Genomic DNA, 22671 nt, shown 5'->3' with positions numbered 1-22671 from the left:
CAGGAGACAGAGACAAACAGATCTGAGTTCAAGGCCAGACTAGTATAGAGCAACTGTCAGGTAAAGAAAAGCTTAGATCCAGGTGTGGTGATGCATGCCTTTAATCCCAGATGAAGGTAAAGTTAGTTTGTAGAAGGAAGCACCCATGTTTGAAAATGATGTCTGAGTGGCAGAAAAGGTGATAAATCAGAGAAGATTTGACAGAATAGGATATGCCCATCTCTCACGAGTAGAGAGAGGAAAGGGATACTTAAGAAGCAGTCAATTCCCAGAAATCACATGGTAGCTCATAGCCATCTATAATTATAATGTGATCTGGTGCCCTCTTCTGGCAGGCAGGCACATGTGCAGGTAGAACATTGTATACCTTATTTTTTTAAAAAAGGCAGTTTTTCAGAGAGAGGAGGCGGTTTTACCAGGACAGTAATAAAGAGATGGGTTGCAGGGGAAAAATTCTGGTAAAGACAGAATGAGCCAGAAAATGAGGAGAAGCCAGAAGATTAGAGTAGACTGCTGAGTTAGTTTGGGGCCAAGCAGAGCACTTCTGGGCTGAGAGAAGCCAGATTAATAAAGTCAGCTGGGAGAAGAGTTCGAGCCTGAACAGCTGAGTTGAACCAGCCAGCCCAGAGCTCAGAAAGAACAAGTAAGGGTGAGCTTATTCAGCAGTAAGTCTCAGAGCTGAAAACATTCTAGGCCTAGGTTAGAGTGTATGGAAGGCTAGAAGCTTCCAGGACTAGGCATAAGTTAACAGAAGGAGGTAGCAAGCCTCCCAGACAACAATTGAGCCAGGAGAATAAAAGTTACATTTACACACACAATACATGCAAAACTTATACCTATACATACAAAAAAATTTTACTGAAGACTCCAAAGAATGGACTAACAACAACAACAAAATCTACTAATGTTTATGGTATCATCAATTAAGATGAAGAACATTTTAATTATTTATCTTTATTTTCCAAATAGATGACTGTTTAGTGCAAGGAGTGGTGATGTCTGTGTATGTGCTGGGATGTCTGCAAGCTGGAGGCAATATAAAGTGTCTTCCTCAGCTCTCTATTTTTTTGTATTTTTTTTCTCCAAAGCCAGGATCTCACTATGTACCTCTAGCTGGCCTTAAGCTCACAAATTTGCTTGCCTTTTTGCCTCCCAAGTGCTAGGTTAAAGGTGTGTGCCACTACCTCTGGCCTCACAACTTTAACAAGACAGGGCCTCATGTTGAACCTAAGCACACCAATTTGGTTGTCAGTGAATTCTTGGTGGTCTCCTGTCTGCCTCTTCAGTGTGGAATTATAGGTGCCACCAGCACACATGGCTGGGAATTCATGGCAAGTATATTAATGAGACATTTCTCTGACCTGAAGTGCCATTGTTTTATACTCAACACAAATCCTTTTACTATTGAAAAAAAAAAAAAGCAAAACAGAAAACAAACAAGCAAACATAAAAACAGGGTGGTGGTAAGCACCTGCACACCTTTAATCCCAGCACTCAGGGAGGCAGAGGCAGGCAGATCTCTGTGAATTCAGGGCCAGCCTGGTCTACAAAGCGAGCCCAGGACAGCCAATGCTACATAAAGAAGCCTCATCTCAAAATATGAAACCAAGCCAACCCCCAAACCTGGATTCTCCCACCTGTTTCTGCTTTCAATCTATTGAGATCTATTCAATCACTGAAGCAAACAGGCCGGAAGACGCCAGCCTTCAAGCTACAAAAGACAGGACCTGGATATGGGTCCCTCCTCTGTAACTACCAAAGCACACGCATGTCTCCTTGCTTACCGGGCTCTCGGTTTCCGTCCCAGGAGTCTGGCTTCCGTCCTTCGAAGCGAGGGAACTCATCAGGGGTGGGGAGTAAGCACTTCCGGGATCCACCTACACAGGAGCAAACACACTGAGCTCACAGGCCACCCAGCACCCAGCTGTGCTCTGGCCACTTGTCCCTCAGACCAGCTTTTCTCGATGCTGCTCACCTCGTGGGGTGCCGCGGCCTCGCCCTCTGAGATCTCGACTCCGGGCTGCTTCATCAGAAGCATCGAAAACCTCTTCTGGACCAAAGTCATCAGGACCAGGAAAGCTGTCCCTTCCCCTTGGAGGAGCACGGCCTTCGTGTCTTGGGGGTGCTCCTCTTCTAAAGCTAGAAACAAAAACAAAATGTTCACCTTCTGGAAAACATTACTCTTAAGTGCAGTGAGAACTTGACAGGAAACTTTAATGTACAATGTAAATGAGAAACACAATATCACACACCACACACACACACACACACCACACACACACACACACACACACACCACACACCACACCACACACACATACACACACACACACATACACACACAGTCTCTCTGTATAGCCCTGGCTGTCCTGGAACCCACTCTGTAGATCAGGCTGGCCTAGATCTCAGAGATCCTCCTGAAAGTATCCATTTTAGGTACCAAAACATACAGGACAGCAACGATATAGCAGAATATGGGTGACTTAAATTTACAGGAACATACCAAGCGCTTTTCATGCATTATTTTATTAATTTCTTCCTCAACAAACATTACACTAGAATTGGTACTCTTTTTTTTTTTTTTTTTTTGGTCACTACACCTGGCTCAGCTATATTTTTTATGATGAACTTCCTTTTTTACATACATAGTATGTATGATCATGACTTCTTGGGGGTCTGTACTCTGTATTTGACCAGGCCTATAATCTCTACTCTGGGCAGCTCAAGCAGCCATGTGCTGCCCCAGGGTATTTGCTATGGTCAACAGGAATGTCCACCTACCTAGCTTGAAGGGCCACCCACAGGACTTGAGTGATGAGCAATTTTCATTCTCTTAGGTATTTGAGACTCAGACTAAATTGTCTGGAACTATGGCTAAAGCCAAGTTTTCAAGGAAATGCATAAAATGCAAAAAAGCACTTCCATTGGCGGTGAGTGCGAAAGAAACAGGGCTAGGTGTGAACGTTTGCTGTTATGGGAAAGAAAAGGAGGCATGGCCTCACCAGAGGGGGTGTGGCACTGGGAGTGGGCTGACATGCCCACGCCAGGCCCAGTCTCAAGTCTCTGTCCCTCTCCCCCAGGCCAGCCTCCCACCATGATGGCCATGGGCTAGTCCTTTAAGACTGTGAACTCTCCCCACTTCAATGCTTTCTAAGAGTTGCCTTGGTCATGGCGTCTCTTCAGAGCAACAGCACACTAAACTACCAAGCATGGGTCAGTCTGCATGGCTTTTTCTCCTTTCCCAGTGACATGACCAAAGCATCTCTGTTGTGAGCACAGTGAACTTGGGCCTGAGGAGAACTGTACAAGAGGCATGAGTGGGCCAGGAAAGCCTCTACAGGAATGCTGTTCCTGAAACACAGCATGTGTTTTCCTGTCCCAAGCATCCACTGTGCCAATCAACGCCCTAGGAACAAATGGAGTCTTCCTTGCTTTGTTAGAAAATACCTACTGGTATGGACTGCTTGTGCCCCCCTAAATTCCGTGGAAGTTCTAATACCTATGTGGTATGGTATAGGGTATATGCCATATATGGTACAGACAGGTGTACCACACTCTTGGAAGTAAGCAAGCAGGATTTTCATGAGGACATGAAAGTAGAGTCAGGTAATGAGATTAGGAAGGAGAGAAAAAACAAAGTTCCGCCGCTCACCCCACCCACGCCCATACTCATGCCCACACAGACATACAGTGCCCCATGTGAAGGCACACAGAGACCTGCAACCTGAGGAAAGGTCTTACCATCAACCTACTCCAGTGGGCTCGGATCTAGGTTTCCAGCCTCCATAACTGTAGAAAATACAATCCTGCTTGTAAGCCACCCACATTTTGCTATGAGAGCCTGATTAGAGATCAAGGTATCTTTTAATCAACTGATTCCTCTCAAATTCCTCCCCAGCTTAACAGCAAACACTCTAGGTCCTAAGTCGACAACAGGAAACTGGCTGCGTACAAGCAACACAAGCAATAAATAAGTAAATACAGGCAGGCATGATGGCTCACATCAGTAATTTCGGAACTTGGGAAGTGTAGGAAAGAGGAACACAGAAAGTCTGGGGCCGGTCTAGGATACAGGAGAGAGGACGTCAACAAGGAACAAGGCCGGAGTGATGAGTCGCTGCTCTGTAGAGCACCTAGGCTTGCTTCCCAGCACCTACATGGCAGCTCACAACCATGGTAATTCCAGTTCCAGGGTATCTAATGCCCTCTTCTGTCCTCCATGGGCACTAGGCACGCACACAATACACATACACTCAGGCAAACACACAAACTTTTTAAGGGGGGTGGGGTGGGCGGGGGGAGACTGGGATACTGTGATAGCGCAGCAGGTAAGGGCACTTGCTGCCAAGCCTGACAACCTGAGCATCATTCCCAGGGCCCACACGGTAGAGACCTGATTACACTAAGCTGACCCCTGACCTCCACTTACACACCACAGCATACGGCACACACAGATGAAGAGACGGCTCAGCACCAAGGTGTGTACTGCATTTCCCAATGATCTAAACTCAGATACAGCACCCACACCAAGTAGCTCACAGCCCCCTGAAGTGCAGCTCCGTGGGATCTACCACCCTCTTCTGGCTTCTGAGGATACTTACACTAGCAATGCACATACCCACACACAAACACATAGAGAATACAAAAAGATAATACAAATTTTGGGGGTTTTGGTGGTGGTTTTTTGTTTGCTTTGTTCTGTTTTCTAGACAGGGTTTCTCTGTGCAGCCCTAGCTGTCATGGAATTCACTCTGTAAACCAGGCTGGCCTCAAACTAGAGGTCTACTTCTGCCTTCCAAGTACTGGGAGAGACGGCTCAGAGTTTAAGAGCACTGGCTGCTCTTCCAAAGGTCCTGAGTTCAATTCCCAGCAACCACATGGTGCCTCACAACCATCTATAAAGACATCTGGTGCCCTCTTCTGGCCTGCAAAGTGTATATGTAATATAGGCAAAACACTGTATACCTAAATAAATAAACCTTTAAAAAAATAAATAAATAAAATAAAGATGTGCACCACCACTGCCCAGAGCAATACAATTTTTTAAAAGTTTGTCTGTTCTGATTGTGTCATGGTTCTTCTTGCTATAGGTAGTTTATTGTATTCATGTGTAATAATATAAATGTATATGTAAAAAATAAAAACGTTTAATTAAAAAAAGTTTGAAGTTAGGTAAAGGGCCACATGCCTGTAATCACAGAAACTTGAGGGTTGAAGTTCAGGGCCAAGTGTGTACCAACCTTTTGTTTTTAATAATCTTGGTGTGTGGGTACACGAACACACGCATATGCACGTCACAGTGTGTGCGGAGGTGAAGGAGCAACTTTCCATCTTGTTCAGGCAGGCTCTCTCTTGCATTTCTGCCCCTCCACATACTTCAGTCTAGCAGGGGCCCAACCTTTAGGAAAGTCTCCTGTTGTCTCCTACCTTGCTATGGGAACACTGGGACTTACTGCACCTGGATTTTTATGTACAGGAGTTCCAGGGATGCAGGGAATGTACTTTTACCTACTGAGCTATCTCACCAATCTTTTTTTGTTTTGTTTTGCTTTTTTATTTTTTTGTTGTTTTGAGACAGGGTTTCTCTGTGTAGCCTTGGCTGTCCTGGACTCACTTTGTAGACCAGGCTGGCCTTGAACTCACAGGGATCCACCTGCCTCTGCCTCCCAAGTGCTGGGATTAAAGGCGTGCGCCACCACATCCCAGCCATCTCTCCAATCTTGTACTGAATATTTTGTATAGACTTTGTTCATTATTTCCATTACTTCCTAAGCAGTACAGTGTAGCTAGGCATGGTGGCACACTCCTTTAATCCCAGCCTTTGGGAGGCAGAGGCTGGTGGATCTGTGTCAGTTCCAGGCCAGCCTGGGATACACGGTGAGAGCTTGTCTCAAACACATGATACGAGACAATGTAACTTTCTGGAGCTGAGAAAATGTCTCAGTCATTAACTGCCATACAGGCATGAGGCTTTGATCATGACGTGACACACGTGACAATCAGGGCACAGCAGTATGTGTCTGTGACTTCAGCCCTGGGGATACAGACACAAGATCCCAGGAGCTTACTAGTCAGCCAGCCTGGCTAGGTTCAGTAAGGACCTTGTCTCAAAAAACAGAGGCAAGTGATTGATGAAGACATATGATTCTACTCCTGCCCTCCACATACGTGTGATCCACACAAACACATGCATGCACTACACACACACAGACATAGCACACACAGTGACTACTTACATAGATTTACACTGTACGAGGTACTGTAAGTCATCTAGAGATGTTTCAAAAGCATACAGTAGGAAATGTATATGTTAAATGCTAATACTATGTCACGTTAAACAAGGGCTCTTATGTCTAAGGCTCCTCTGAAACTGTCCTCATAACCAAGGTATGAATATATAATTCATCATGAAAGACTGTTCTATAAGTACGGTTAAGAAGCACAAAGCTGCTGAGTGGTGGTGGCGCACACCTTTAATCCCAGCACTCAGGAGGCAGAGGCAAGCTGATCTCTCTGAGTTCGAGGCCAGCCTGGTCTACAAAGAGAGTTCCAGGAAGGTCAGGGCTACATAGAGAAACCTTGTCTTAAAAAAAAAAAAAAAAAGGGGGGGGGGGGAGAAAGGAAGGAAGGAAAGAAAGAAACAAGGAAAGAAAAAGCAGCAGCAAGCTGTCTAAGAAGAACAGCTCTAACGAGAGTGAGCCACAACTATCTGCAGAGTACTGTTTTAGGTGGAGGGAAGAGCAGAGTAACACAACCGTGTGACCACACAAGAGTCTAGGCTGAAAACAGAAATGATGACACAACAAAGTGTGAAGTTTACATCAAATGCAGATTCCAGAAGTTAAGGAGCATATGCAGATGTCAATTCTTACACAGTTAACGCAGCCATCACTGGTTATGCTTATTTAAATCATACCAACTCCTGTTTTCCTTTTTCTACATGCTTCTATTCTTTTTATAGCCAAAGGGCTGACAATTCAAGCCTGATCAAAGTTTAACAGGAAGATGTTTATTTTGATCTGATTCTGTTAAGACCTGTAGGCAATTATGCAAAATCTGAGCCTATTTTATAAGGCCTTTATTTTCTATTATAGTATCTGGCTGAGATCTCATTGTGCACTTAAGGTGAGTCTGGACACTGTAAATAAAATCCAAGACACACTCTGAGCACACAGTCTCCCAGCACACAGTCTTCAGGCTAGCCGGGAGCAGTGCACACTCTCTCGGCAGGCAGGGGTGAGAACAGCCCGGCACCAGCATGCGACTGTGGCAGAACAAGCACCTGGAAAGAAGGGATTGAGAACCACAAGTGACGTGACTCCCGAGTCTAAATGCTGACCCACCTACGCAGTGCTCTCCCCTAGGAAAGGGGAACCATCTTTGTTGTAGGACAGGGAAAACGCAGAGAACCCACACAACACACTTTCCTACCTTTCTTCCCTGCGCCCTCGAAAACGTGGGTCATCAGGATCCCGGGGAAAGCGTTCATCTCCAGGTCTGCGGCCTTCCCATGCCCCTGGAGGGCCTCGGGCTGCACCCCGGCCATCCCCCTCACTGAATTCCCTGTGATCAGGTGGAAAGGGAGGTCCGGGGCCCCCTCGCCTCCACTTTTCTTCTTGTGGTAAGGGTCCTCCTCGTCCCTCAAATTCCCGTAGCCGGTGGCCAAAGCGCTTGTCAGGATGGAAGTCGTCTGGTCTGCTGAAGTCGTCAGGGAAATCAGGGTGAGAGCCACGCCTGTCAGGAGGACCCCTGCAGTCCTGGCCACCCCTGAAAGGGCCCCTCTCCGGCCCATGCTCAGGGCCACCGCTCTGCTCATGCCGCCTCTCTGACATGGGGCCCAGGTGATGGTTGGGAGGGCCTCGAGAGTCACCTACAAGGAACAAAGCTGACTGTTACTATGGCTTCTGTGAGGCCTGCTGTCCAGGCCTGCTCTGTGATACCTGCAACCTCAGGATGTGCTTTGCCCTAGAATGCCTTCCGTCCTGAGCTCTCAGCACACTTAGAAGATAAACATCCCAAAGTACATATAATGGGGGGGGGGGCGGGTGTCCCCAGGGGGCTTGGGGGTAAACTTCCAGCTTTGTAACTTGACTTAGGGATAACCACTACTCTCTAAGGAGTATCCACGCCTTGGCCACACTTTTTGGCTCATGAGAATGGCCTTTCCTGCTTTGTTGCTGTTCCTCCTGTGACATCATGGGGTCACTGGATTGATATCCAAGAGACACAACAGAGAAGTCAGGCTGCGGCTGGGAAGCTGAAAGGTGGGAGGCTGCATTATCAAGAATTCACCTTAGCCAGGTGTAGTGCACATGCCTTTAATCCTAGCACTTGGGAGGCAAAGGAAGATGGATTTCTCTAAGAGTCTAGACTAGCCTAGTCTACAGAGTAAGTTTCAGGCCAGTTAGGGTTATATAGTGAGATTCTGTCTCAAAAATAAAATAAACTGCACACGCATACACACACACACACACACACACACACACACACATACAAACTCACTTTTGTTCGTGTATAAGCCACAAAGCCACCACACACCACACCGGGCACCAGGTCTACACTGCTTCCACCCACTACCCACTCCTTTAGCCCCTAGCCTGCGTTGCTCCGTGCCACACCGAATCTGAGGAGCCTCCAGACATTCTTCCATAAGGCTCACAGCACCACAAGCCCCTGGAACAACTGCTTGGGGACTAGAGAGTCATGCAAGCCTTCAACCTTGTATTATACCTTTTTTTTCTTTTTTTTTTTTGCTCATTCTGGGAATGATGTTCCTCAATATGGTATATTAGCTTTTCCCCCTAGACAGGAATTTCATTCCAGGCTTTAACAGAAATATCTGAATATATGCAATGGACTGTTTTGGCAGTTACTAACCAAACTACTGTAGCCTCTGCAAACACACAACTATTTTCTGTTAACATTTAAACCCATTTTTAAGGGAGGTATAAGCAAGGCGTAGCGGTGCATGCCTGTGATCTCAGCACTCAGGAGGCCCAGGAAATAAGACTACCACAAGAGTTCAAAGCTGCTAGCCAGTGCATACAGCAAGGCCTTGTCTCAAAACAAGGCCCAATCTGTATAGAAAAACTAAAAATGAGATGAAATACAAAAGGACACTCTTGCTTTTAAACTATGTTGGGAGATGGAATCAATCCCTCCATTCACCCAGCTCATGCCATTTGCGGCTCTGTCTTCTTAATAAGACAACAAACTTCCTGTCTCATTTGTCAGAACTTCTATTCCCTGGCTCCTGCCTACCACCTTTTCACTTTTTTCTTTTCCCCAGTCATTTTAACTCCCCGCCTCCTCTCAACATGGACAGAAGCATGGAAAGCTCAGCATAAAAAGTGATGTCAGGCAGTCTCGGTCCTCTCTCGGGTCCACTTCCTCTAATAGACCAGTGCTCAGTGCTCAGCATTCTCCCAGCTGTGCCGGGTAAGCTCTGTGTCAACTTGATACGAGCTAGAGTCATATTTAAAGAGGGGACCTCAACTGGGAAGAGCTCCCACTAGGCTGGCCTGGGGGTAAGTAAGCATGTAAGCTGATGACTGATCCAGGAAGACACAGTTTACAGGTGTCGCCCATGGGCTGGTGGTCCTAGGCTGTAGAAGAAAGCAGGCTGAGCAAGCTACAGAGAGCAAGCCAGTAAGCAGCACTCCTCCATGGCATCTGTATCAACTCCTGCCTCTAGGTTCCTGCCCTGACTTCCCTGGGTGGTGGGTGGACTTACAAGCCGAAAGATAAACCCTTTCCTCCCCAAGCTGCAACAGAGCCCTAACTAAGACAGCTGCTTCTCCAACTTCGGGTTGTCTTAACTTAGTGTGACTTCAGATACAGGTGACAACTGACTAGAGGACAGCACACACGTCCCACGTGGACTCAGTTAACCCTCTGAATACTCATCTCACCATCTCTGTTTAAAAAGAGCCTGTCTACTTTCTTCCAAGGAAAGAAACCTACCACTACAAACGGTGATGTTGTGGTGGTGGCAACTAATCCAGGAGGGGATGGTAGGCCACTGGCATGTCTCTCCCTTCTCCCTTTGGTCCCTAGGAGAAAGAGGGGAGGGAAGGAAGCCGGGAGGGAGGGGAGAAGGAGGGGAAAAGGGGAGAGGGGGAGAGAGAGGGAAGAGCAAGACAAGCAGGAACAGGTGTGGCAGAGGAGAGGCCACTTCATTCATTAGTGGAAGTCCCTTCCCAAGGGTAAGCCCCAAGACTCCAAGAAAAAGACTCCGGCTTCTTCCTTGCTTGCAAGTCCTCCTGTGTATCTCCCGCTACTACTTCTGTCCAACAGGGACGGAAACAAAAGTTCTCCGAATCCCCGCCCTGTCCTACCTCTAACATCTCATATAAACTCGCTTCTGGACACATTTCCTCAAGTCCCTCCACGCTACCTCTCCTGCCAGCCCTTGTTCTTTACTCTACCTGGGAGCAAGGGCTCACTGGCAGCTCAAGCCGAGCCCCTGATTACATCACAACTTCTGAATGGCCATATGTCCTACATGCCGACAGGCCTCACCTTTGCTTTCTTCTTTTCAAATGGTACCTAACAATGTATGCAGCTTAAGAATCCAATATGGTATGACGGGATAAAGGGACAGATAACTGTAAGGACACCATTCTCCACCCTATCGAGGAGCTGAAGACAGAGGCAATTCTGCCTTTGGAAGGGCAGGAGCACGGTCCTGCATGCCACAGGCACATGCTCTACTTCCCCTTCTCTGTGGCTGGGCTGGCCTGAGGCACAAACAAATGCCAGAGTTGCTCAGTGATTCCACTAGCAGTCTCTGGTGGTGTGGGACTCACTTCCTCTGGCCAGCATCACTGCCTAAGGAAACATTCCCTATGACAACAAAAGACAAAGCAGTTTTCCCAGCAGTTCCAATGCTATTGTATACCAACAATGCTAATTACTGTAAAATGCATACAGCAGTGGTAGAATACAAACTCTTCCTCAGCAAGCATATATTTACCTTTGTTAGGGCCAGGTCCTTGTCCAGGGTTCAGAGGAGGGATGCGGCCTTGTGCGCCCTGTTGCCCTAGGCCTGGTATCAAGGGTGGGGGACCTGCACTCTGTCCTTCCTGAGAAGATACATATAAAGATGGGTATGAGACCATAGACAGTTGTTCGTATACACAGTATTCATGCAAAACAACTAAATGCATGAAAAGCTGCTAGAATGAAATATTTAGCTAATGACATAAAAACAAAACACCCCTCAAGTAGGCTGAGAAGATGGCTTGGTAGACAAAGTGCCCTGTAGCAGGGAAACCGGATGGAGTTTGAATTCCCCCACACCCAAGTAACGTCAGATGAAACAACACAAGTGTGTAATCCCAATGCAGGTATGGCGAGCTGCATGAGGGAGACAGGAGGATCCCTACAAGCTCAAGGGGTAGCTAGCCTGTCATTTGCAGGAATGAGCAGCCTGACTCCAGCAAGGTGGAAGGCCAGAACCAGCAGCCAAAGCTGTTCTCTGACCCCCACGCATACACCGTGGCATGCACACAGCTGAGCTCACACAAAACACACAGGGATATTAAACACAAACACAATTCTAAATGGCCATAGTCAAAGCTTTCCACTATGGTTTAGTAAAAGGCAGACGCAACGGCATCAAAGAAAGCCAAGAATCACAGCGCAGTCCCACGGCTCTCGCAGAGAGCAAGCTTTTAACTGTCATGCTGGGACACCGTAACAAGGCTGGCAAAGCCACGCCAGTATGGAGTTTTGTTGCTATTTCTTGTGTAGGGGAGGCTCACACATGCTGAGGTGAGAGGACAACTTCCAGGAGCTGGCTCTCCTTTGCCACCTTGCTGAAGCAACATCTCTATTTCTGTTCCTAAATGTCACACTGTAAGCTGGCGGCCTGGGAGTGTCTCACACTTCTCTCATCTCCAGCAGCAGCAGCAACAGCAGCAGCAGCAGCAGCAGCAGCAGCAGCAGCAGCAGCAGCCACTGCATCTGACTTTTTTTTTTTTTTTAAAGATTTACTTAATTTTATGTGTATGATTATTTTGCCTGCATGTATGTATGTATGTATACTATATGTGTACCCAGTACCCACAGAGGTCAGAAAAGGGCATAAGATCCCTTGGAACTGGACTTAAAGAGCTCGCATGATGTTGAGCCATCATGTGGATATTTGTAATCAAACCTGAGTCCCCTGCAACAGCAACTCGTGCTCTAACCACTGAGCTCTCTGCAGCGCGCTCTCTATCTCTGCCTCTCTCTGTGTGTTGTACACCTTGTACTTTATACATACATTTGTGTGCACATGTATGTGAAGGCCTGAGGATGCAAAGACTCTTCCATCGTATTCTTTAATTCAGGGTCTCGTTCAAAGCCAGAATTCACTAATATAGTCTCACTAGCCAGCCTTCCACAGGGATTCTGTCTCTGCTTCCCAAGGTAGGAAGTACAGGTGAGCCAGCATGCCCACCTAGTATTTGTTCTGATTCCCCACACTGCCCAATGACCTTGGATCAAATCTCTCTCCCCTTTCCCCTTTTCCCTCTTTCTCAAGATTTATTTATGCATATGAACATTATTTGCATGTATGCCTGCATGACAGAAGAGAACATCAGACAGAAGAGGGAGTCAGGTCACATTATAGATGGTTTTGAGCCACCATGTGGTTGCCAGGAATTGAACTCAGGACCTCTGGGTGAGCAGACAATGAGTGTTCTTAACCACTGAGCCATCTCTCCAGCCTGGAACAAATCTCTTGACAAGCAGAGCTGGACAAACCAGGCACAGTGGCATGTGCCTTCAATCTCAGTTCTGGCAGGCAGAAACAGGCAGATCTGTGTGAATCTAGTACTAATCTGGTAAAACCTCTAAAAAAAATTTTTTTTTTAAAAAGTAACAAATAAGCCAAAACTAAAAGCATCTGGTCATTTTTTCATATAGAAAATACACTTAATGGCCTTAATATCAGATTAGCACAGATTCAAACATCAATAGCAAAACCAGTCACATAAACAGATACTGATAGTCAAAACAGCAGTGCAATAGCTCAGCGAATAAAAGTGACTGCCACCAAGTCTGACCGCCTGAACTTCATTTTAGGGCTCCACAAATGTACCAGTGAGACTATCCCCCCAGCACGCAGGGAGGTAGAGGCAGATGGATCTCTGTGAGTTGGAGGCTAGCCTGGTCAACAAAGTAAGTGCAGGGCTACCCAGAGAAACCTTGTCTCAAAAAACTGAGAGAGAGAGAGAGAGAGAGAGAGAGAGAGAGAGAGAGAGAGAGAGAATATGCCCCATCCACAAAAATTAATTAATGAAAATGACCATTAGAAATGATTTGATGGTACAGGACTATAAACCCAGAACTCAGGCGTCTGAGGCAGGAGGACTGAGAGTGCCAGGCTAGCCAGGCAACATGACAACAACAACAACAAAACAAACAAACCAAAACAAACAAACAAAAAAAACCACAAAGAAACACAACAGCAAAAACAGGGAGAAAAACGCCTTCAGTAATGCAAAGGCAGAAATTACCAGGGCTTTGGTCTGTTTAGTGTATGTACATACCTGCAGAGGACAGGGGTCTGGAGTTCTGTTCTACTGCTCTTCAATTCACTCCCATGAGGAAACTCTCTTACAGAACCAACAAACAGGCTACAGGGACCCTCTTGTCTCTGCCCCACAGTGCTGGGTTACAGGTGCATGAGTGGCCATGCCCAGCTTTTTAATGTGGGTGCTAGAGATTCAAACTGCTCATCCACTGAGCCTTTTTCCCAGCCCTGAATGGCAGAAATATCTATACTGCTTTGCCGCCACATATGGACAGTTCTTAACAATATCTTTCAGGCTGCTATTTTAACACCCAGATTCCACTAAAGTAAACCAATGAAAATAGCCAGCTTAAAAGCAAAACAGAACAAAACAACAAAAAAAGAAACAAACCCTTGTGATCAAAGTGGAGAAAGTCAGAGTTTAGGATGTAGGGAATAGGAGCAAACTTCCATCAAAAAACTTGTGGGATCTGAACCACCCTAGATACAGGTGCACCCTCGCATCCAGCCTCTTAGACTCATTCTCCTAGCTCAAGTCAACTGGACATTTTGGAACCATGATGCTTTCCATGCATAGATTTTTAATTCAATGGAACAATAAGAACTTGAATTTCCTCAGAAACTCAGACCTGTCCTCTAGCATGTACAGAGTTTATTTATCATATAATCGAATTTTATTTTTTATAATCCCCCAAAATGAAAACTATTATTTCATAAAACCAAAACCTGTTAATAACTAGAATAAACAGTATATACATACAAGTACACACTGTATTAATAAGATATATAATGCGAAGTTGTAAAGCAATTTAGGATGACAGCTCTGAATTTTATCCAACTCATTCTAAATTCTATAATGTGGAAATAACTGACACATCACATAACTCTTTATCACACTTTCAAGTGCTGGAAAATCTACAAAACACTGCACAACATACTTACTTAGGCTCAGTAAATCCAGTGGCTACACTTCACAATGTATGTGCATGGTGTATGCCAAGGCACACGTGGATGTCAGATTTGTGGATGCTGGCTCACTTCTACCATGTGGATTCAGGGGACTCAATATACATTGTCAGATTTGCTTGGCAAGTGACCTTACCCCCTGAACCATCATATTGGCCCAAGTGGCTGTCTTTTTTTACTTTGTTTTATTTTTCGAGACAGGGTTTCTCTGTGTAGCCTTGGCTGTCCTGGACTCACTTTGTAGACCGGGCTGGCCCCAAACTCACAGTGATCCGCCTGCCTCTGCCTCCTGAGTGCTGGGATTAAAGGTGTGCGCCACCACACCTAGCAAGTGGCTGCCTTTTAGATCATGGATTCTCAGTGGAATCTAGAAAGCAAACAGGCCTAGGGCGTCTGTGCTGAGGGGTATGTGTGCCAGCCCAGCATGCAAACAAGCCTAGGGTATCTGTGCTGAGGGGCATGTGTGCCTGCCTAGCATGCAAATGGGCCTAGGGTGTCTGTGCTGAGGGGCATGTGTGCCTGCGTAGCATGCAAACGGGCCTAGGGTGTCTGTGAGCGGTAGGTGTGCCAGTCTAGCATGCACAATGGTCCTCATGCATCATGAGGGTTCTATCCTTAGCCTTCTCCTTCCCCAGTAACAGGTAAAGATCATTCTGTCTCAAGCTAACATGCACCAATGCCCAGTTTTATGCACTACCAGAGACCCAACCCAAGATGTCACACATGCTAGCACAGCATTTTGTCAAATGTGTTACATCCTTGTGCTCCTGCAAAGAATTCTATATGACAGGTGAAAACAGCTTGAAGAGAATATCATGCAGGAGGCCATTATTTTTTAATATTCTGGGCCGGAATCCGTTTTTCCACAACTGTATCTACCAATGTGAAAACAGCGAGGCAGATAGCTTCCAGTACCTTTCACCTTCCCATGCCATCTTTACCAGTGGAGCGGTGTGACACACCCAGTGAACAGAGATAAATAACCCTAATTAGAACAGTAATACCTGGGAGGCAACTGCTACCATGCCTAATGACCTCAATTACTTTCCTGAGGCCCAATTGGTAGTTGAGAATCAACTTCTACAAACAGTCCTCTGACTTCCACATATTTGCTGTGGCATGTGAATATGTGCACACACATGCACATAAAATAAATAAATATAACTTTAAAGTATTTTAATGTGAAGTGGAGGGAAATGTTGAAGGTAGGTTGTTCACTTGCAGACCCATGGAATACTCAGGCTAAAAAGTCCACAACAGAGACTGACAATTGTAGAACTGTTCAACCTAGCAGGCTCCCTCTTTAAAGGCACAGCTCTTCTGGAGCCCTGGCACGGGGAACTGTATTCCACTGAAAGCTCATTTTTCTGGAAGGATCTCTGTGAAAAATAATGTGAAAAGTAAAGACACACGAGAGCCGTTCAATGATGCTGTGATTAGCTCTTTATCTAGGTCTCACCACGTTCTTCCAGAGGCTGCCACCATTGGAAGGCACTACTGACACCTAAGAAGCAGTTAGACCCAGGATAACTGCTTTTCCATATCCTTATCCACACAGGACACAGACTCCTTTCCCACGCGTTAATGCGTACAAGCTGGAAATAAATGGTACCTGATTGAAGGGGGCCCGGGGCCCATCACCTAGCAGAGGTGCTTTCTGCTGCTGGAATGGTATTGGCCCTTGAGATGGATGTGGCCCTCTTGCCGGATTCTGCTGTCCCTGAGGTCCAGGGGGTCCTTGCATGCCACCCTGGGGTGGAGGTCCCAGAGAGCCCTGGGGTGGCCCCTGCTGCCCTTGTGAGCCTGAGGGCCCACGCAGTTCCTGGGGAGGGCCCAGCATTGATCCCTGTGGTGGAGGCCCCTGCAGGCCCCGCATCTCTTGAGGACCTCTCATTTCCTGAGGGCCATGTCCTAGCAATCCACTTGGAGGATGAGGTCCTCTCATCTCTTGAGGTGGGTGGCCAATCATCATTCCTTGAGGAGCAGGACCCTGATTCTCCCGAGGTCCTGGAGGTCCCTGCATTCCTCTTGGGTTCAGTCCCATAAGAGGTCCCTGAGACACTGGACCTTGGATTCCTTGAGCCCCCGGCCCACCCTGTATCCCATGAGGATGAGGAGGTCCTTGCATTCCTCTGGGACCAGGTGGTCCTTGCATTCCTTGAGTACCAGGAGGCCCTTGTGGGCCCATGTGGCCCTGAGGAGCAGGTGGACCTTGGGGGCCAATGTGACCCTGTGGTCCAGGTGGACCCTGAGGACCCATATGACCTTGAGGGCCAGAACTACCTTGAGGTCCAGGTGGCCCTTGAGGACCCAAGGGGCCATGAGGTCCAGGGTGCCTCTGCATTCCTTGTGGACCATGCATGTCCTGAGGCCGTGGCAGTCCCTGGGGAGGGCCCTGGGGTCCTTGTGGTCCCATGAATCCTTGCGGTCCCCCACCTCCTTGATGTAATGGAGGGCCTTGTGGTCCCATTTGTCCCTGGGGCCCAGGGGCTCTGAACTGGCCCTGTGGACCTGGAGGCCCCATTTGAGCCACCATAGGCATCTGCTGAGATGGATGAGGCTGCTGAAAACCTTGAGGAATCTGAGATATTGGACCTTGACCAGAAAAGGGCTGAGGTCCGAGGAGAGGTGTACCAGATGAGGGAGGAGGCTGGATCTGATCAGCCTGCTTCTGTGCAAGCCTTTCAATTTTAAGTTGCTGGAAAGGGGAGAAAGAAAGAAAGGAAAAAAAAAGTCAGTGTACTGAATAAATAAGCTATGTTGCTTTCCAACATTCATGTATACATGCGCACCATGTAAAAAATATCATTTTAAAACCACACTAAAGTAGGTAGAGAGGACATCAGCCAAAGATGCCAGCTCTGTTTTCTTAGCTCACATACCTCTAAAAGCTGTGGATTGGTATACTGTAATGTGGCCATCTCTTGCTCAATTTCTGCTTGTGTCTTTTTCTTCTCTTCTAATTTAATATCCTCTTTCCTGTCATTCAGCACCTCATTTGGAGCAGGAATTGGAACTTTATTTTGCATCCAGGCCTTTGGGAAAGAAGTGGAAACTAAATTATACACAAGTATTAAAACTGTTAATAGATTAAAAAAAAAAATCCCTAATGTCATCAATACAGGTGGCTGAACTGTCTTTACCTCTGAAGCCAATTCTCTGTGACATAATAGGATGGAGAAGGTGCATTAGTAGTTGGAAGTCACTAAAATTAGGAAAGCTCCAAGTTATGGGTGGGACCCACAAACCATCATGTGGTGATGGCTTGGTCCCCAGGTGATAACACTTCAGGGAGGGAGTAAAAATTCTGGGTGGTAGAGGCTTGAAGGAGCGAGGCAGCCTGGGGAGTACGCCACTGAGGACATCGGGCGCCAGGCCCCTTTCACCCTCTCTGCTTCTTGGACAGTGTGAGGGAGACGCTCCATCCTACGACAGCTCCCCACCGTGATGTTCTCCTACGCCACAGACCAGAGACAAAGTCAAGTGACCGTGGACCTTCTGAAACTATGAGCCAAGATGGACCTCTGTAACTTGGGTATGTGTCACAGTGACAGAAAGCTCACTGAAATATTGCAAGATACTGCAGCATCAAGAATTCCAAGGTTGCTAGCCATGTGAATGTGCATTGTATTAATGAAGCAGAAGACAGACAATACATCAGACAGTCCACATACTCCGCCTGCTGATCCGCTCTCTTCCTTCTCACGAGGTCAATGGTAACAACTGAGGCAATAATAGAAGCAGCCACAGAGAAACTGGTGTCTAGCTGGCGGTTAGCCTTACAGCAGCAAACGGGAAGTACGTTAAAAAACAAGAATGCAGGAAGAAGGCACGAAAAGGGCTAGATGAGACAGACTATCCAGAGACACCTATTTGTGAGCGTCAATTAAAGGAAGCAGGCCCGGTCTCTTGGCACCAGGCGGAGGGGCACGGTTAGGGACTGACCTGCTGGAACTGAGCAGGGATGGGCTTCGCATAGGGCACTTTCTTCTGGGGAACTTTCTTCTGATCCTTTTGCATTACTTCCTCCATTCCCCAATCCAAGCCTGGAATTGTCATTTCAATTTCATTTGATTCATCTTTCCCTGAAGCCATAGAAAGAACTAGTTAGTCCCTTAAACAAAAGAATGTAGCCACTTAATAAATAAATGAACAAATTATGGAAAGCATGATTTTTAAGCTTTAGTTTTAAATCATTTTTATTCACAATTCTCAACACAAGCCACGTGAGCATTTTAATACCACTTACTAAAAATCAATTTATAGCATAACTTATAAAATCAAATGGATAAACACAACTGCTCTTACCCATCTGTTCTTGCTCCATAGCTAATTTCAGTTGCTCTGGTATTCCCATCCCTGGGATCACGGCCAGGCTATTAGGTTCCAGGTCATCTACAAATAATACACCCATCGTCAACAGAGAATTTTATATTGCTCCCTACAAAATGAAGCTTTATAAAAATAAGTAATATCACTGGGTACAGCAGCACATGCCTTTAATCCCATCATTCAGAAGACAGAGGCAGGCAGATCTTCAGACTACACAGCAATAGCAAGTCAGCCAAAAATAAATAGTGAGACCCTACCCCCAAAACTAACAAACAAACACAAACACATACATACATACCAAAACCAACCAAACAAAAGAAACAGGTGATATTGTTGGTGATTTATAAATCAATAAATTAGAAATCTAAAACTAAAACTGGGTGAGCCAGTGCCAGTGTTTAATCTGAGAGGCAGAAGCAAGCAGATCTCTGAATCCAAACAAAAAACTAAAGTATCTGGTGTGAGGATTGAGAACAGAGCATCAAGCATGCTAGGTAAATAACAGATCACTTAGTTACATCCCATGTTCCAAATTGGTTTGTGTAAGCTCCTTATGCTCATTACTTGGAATATCATGAGCTTCAGAGGACACAGATGCAGATCCTACCGTACTCTACTCCGTCTTCAGACATGCCAGGTAAAAGGTTCAGGTTATATCGATCTCGCATTTTATCGCCTGGTCGGTTTCGAGTCCAGAATTTGCTGATGAAGTAAAAGCAATGAAGAAGAGGACCATGGATCCAGATTCAGTGTTTTCTCTTGGGCATAATAGCTTACATCAAGTTTTTACAGTATCAGTCTCTCAAATATTTTAATAGTGGAAAGAGCATTTTAAATCAAAAGGTAAAACAAAATTTAAACAACCAAAGTTAATGTTTAATATTACATCTCTTTAATATAATGCCTTTATGTCACTCCCTACAAAAAATGACAGATTAAAAGCCATAATTCAACGAAGGAAAAGAATCAGGACAAGAAATAATAGACTCAATCTATGTATGATTGGATTCCCTTGTAATCCTGGCACTGGAGGCAGATGCAGGACGTGCAGGAGCTCAAAGTCATTTTCAGCTACACAGCAAGTTGGAGTCTGTCTAGCCTGGGCTACACGACTCTTGCTTTAAGGGAGAGGGGGATGGATGGCGGGGAATGAATAGACTCAGAGAAAGAGAACAAAACATCAGAAACACAAAGAGAATGGTAAAATGGCTGGGAAGTGTGGAAAAAGAAAGGATAAAAAGTAAAAAAATAAATAAGCTCAGGTGAGATGTACAAAATCCTTTATGAAAGAAAACACTGGCAACAGCTGCCAACTGCCTCTGGGCCAAACTGCCAACCAGCCTGGGCCAGCAGTGATTGCCAGGACTATACTAACCCTTCCTGGCGTGGTATCATAGGATAGTGAGCTGAGCTGCAGAGCTGTGATCAGGGGAGGGCTACATTGTGGGTAGATCTCAAATAACGAATTACCTCCATGAGACTGGCCTATAAACACGTTGGTGGGGGCACTCTCTTGATTATTAACTGACATAGGAGGGCCTAGGCCACTGTGGACAGCGCCACCCTCAGGTGCATGGGCCTGGGCTACATAATAAAGGAAACTAAACACGAACCTGAGGGCAACAGGTGCGCAGTGTGCTCCACAGTCTGTGTTCTCAGCCCCTGGCCTGACTCTCCTAGTAATGGAGTTTGACCCAGCAGCTGACAAATGAAATTAGCCTTTTCTTCTCCAAGTTGCTTTCAGTTGTAGTGTTTATCACAGCAACAGAAAAGCAAACTAGATAATATTCAAATTGGTTTCATCCCAGAAATGTAAGATTGATTATACATATCTCAACAAATGCATTACAGTATATAAATAGAATTAAAGACAGAAATCATATGATCATCAATAGATGTGTGGAAGACAAAGCTCAATATCAGTTCATGATAAAAACCCCTGAAGAAAACAGGAACAGAAGGAGTGCTATATGAATGGGATGCTATACTCCTCAATATAATGAAAACTAGGAAACAAACATACTTTTCTCCTAAAATCTAGAATGAGACCAGGATAACCCTTCACTTTCCTTTTATTCGAAGAGTGCTCAAAGTCTTAGCTAAAACACTAGACCACAGAATGAAACAAAAGGGACAAGAACCAAAAAAGAAGTTCAATTACTCCTAGTGGGTGATGACATGATCCTGGATGCCAAAGAAGAATCTTAAGCTGGTTAAACACTTTTTAAAAAGTAAAACACTAAAAAGGAAATCCTCCAAAGTAGTAGCATTTCTATATACCAATACTGAACTTTCTGAGAAAAAAACCAAAAGCAAAAACAAACAAACAAAAAAACAAAAAAGAAAAACCAACAGCTTCAAAAAACTTAAACAAAAAACAGGGTCAAAAGTTTAAGACATCATTGGCTACATAGTGAGTTCAAGACCAATCTGGGACACACAAGATCCTACCTCTAAAAAAAATGAAAAGAAAACTAATCAAAGAGATGAAAAGATTGCTACAATAAGAACTTTAAAACACCAAATAAAGAAACAAGAAAAGAGTAGACAGGAATTCCTATGCCAAAGCAACAAAATAAAAGAAATTACTATACCAGTGGATTGACAGAATACTGTGATGCTAAAAGTGATTTGAAGATTCAACCAAATCCCCTCAAAATTCCAATGATGCTCTACACAGGACTCAAAGGGGAAAAAGGTTTTAAAACTCATATGGAAACAAGAATTAAAAAAATCAACAACAATTATTAAAAACAAAACAAAGCAATTTAGCCAAATTAATCCTTAATAGGAAGACCAATACTAGAGGTTTTATTTAATACTTCATCTCAAATTATACTACAGACTGATGGTTAACAAAATGGCATAGCACTGGCACAAAAATAATAGACATCTAAACTAGCACAATAGAATAGAGAGCTCAGAAATAAACCTACAGGTTGCATCCGTCTATTTTTGGCAATGACAGCCCCTTTGGCAAACAACGCTGGGAAACTAGAAGCACATATTCAGAAGCAATGGGGCAGGGGCAAGAGAGAACAGCTGAGAACAGAGAGTGTTCACATGGAAGCATGACTAGGAAGCCCATTCCCTTGCATGCTAACTGCTCCCCAAAATTAAGGTCGCCTATAACAATGTTTCTAAAAATAATTTGAAATATAAACAAATATGTATTAAGTAAATACATATAATGCTTATTTCTTACTACTCCCTGAGCACAGAAACTGGCTGCTATTTTCAGTATGGTACTTACCTAGTATGGTCATTTGAGCCTGAGCAGAGAATATGGCCGAGAGGATGCCAAGCCAGACTCCAGATCATCCCTTCATGGGCCATCTCCATCCCACCTACTTCCTTCTCAACCCTGCAAACAGCACCAGCAAAAGACACGGTGGAGTGGAAATCACCAAGAGAACAACAAAAACAAAGCAAAACAACACCAACAGCACTGAAACAAAAGGATATTTTCGTTTAGTATTAAAAAAGAGCTATCAGCTGGGTGTGGGGAGGTGCACGCCTTTAATCCCAGCACTAGGGAGGCAGAGGCAGGTAGATCGCTGTGAGTTCGAGGCCAGCCTGGTCTACAAAGTGAGTCTAGGACAGTCAAGGCCACACAGAGAAACCGTGTCTCAAAAAGCAAGCAAGCAAGCAAACAAGCAAACAAACAAACAAACCCAAAAACAACAAAACACTATCAACACCTTTTACTTTGAATCTTGTCAGGGCCATGTGTTATATTAGTTTTTCACGAGTAGATTCTTTCAGTCAAACATAAGAGAATCATAGAATAAAATGCTTCATACATTATTTCAACTAAGAAATCTATTTTATTCTTCCGTAATGATTTC

At 45.3% G+C, this 22671-nt stretch overlaps 1 protein-coding gene across 4 annotated transcripts in view; it reads right to left on the bottom strand.

The window, feature by feature from the left end:
* The window catches only part of Wdr33 (WD repeat domain 33), a 102446-nt gene that overhangs the window by 3806 nt on the left and 75969 nt on the right, over positions 1-22671 (bottom strand). For 2 of the 4 annotated variants that reach the window (XM_051163483.1, XM_051163482.1), the window contains 10 exons: positions 22077-22187; positions 19431-19525; positions 18800-18886; positions 18437-18576; positions 17374-17526; positions 16104-17189; positions 10976-11084; positions 7432-7870; positions 1976-2139; positions 1785-1877 (listed from right to left, as the gene is read on the bottom strand). In XM_051163483.1, coding sequence (XP_051019440.1) covers positions 1785-1877; positions 1976-2139; positions 7432-7870; positions 10976-11084; positions 16104-17189; positions 17374-17526; positions 18437-18576; positions 18800-18886; positions 19431-19525; positions 22077-22187 — 2477 coding nt within the window. Of the gene's footprint in view, positions 1-1784; positions 1878-1975; positions 2140-7431; positions 7871-9699; positions 10053-10975; positions 11085-16103; positions 17190-17373; positions 17527-18436; positions 18577-18799; positions 18887-19430; positions 19526-22076; positions 22188-22671 lie in introns of those variants that run through there. The other 2 variants (XM_051163484.1, XM_051163485.1) reach the window with 2 other exon arrangements.

This window comes from Acomys russatus, chromosome 20 (genome assembly GCF_903995435.1).
Source record: "Acomys russatus chromosome 20, mAcoRus1.1, whole genome shotgun sequence".
Lineage (NCBI taxonomy): Eukaryota > Metazoa > Chordata > Mammalia > Rodentia > Muridae > Acomys > Acomys russatus.
This window is presented reverse-complemented; position numbering and strand designations above follow the sequence as displayed.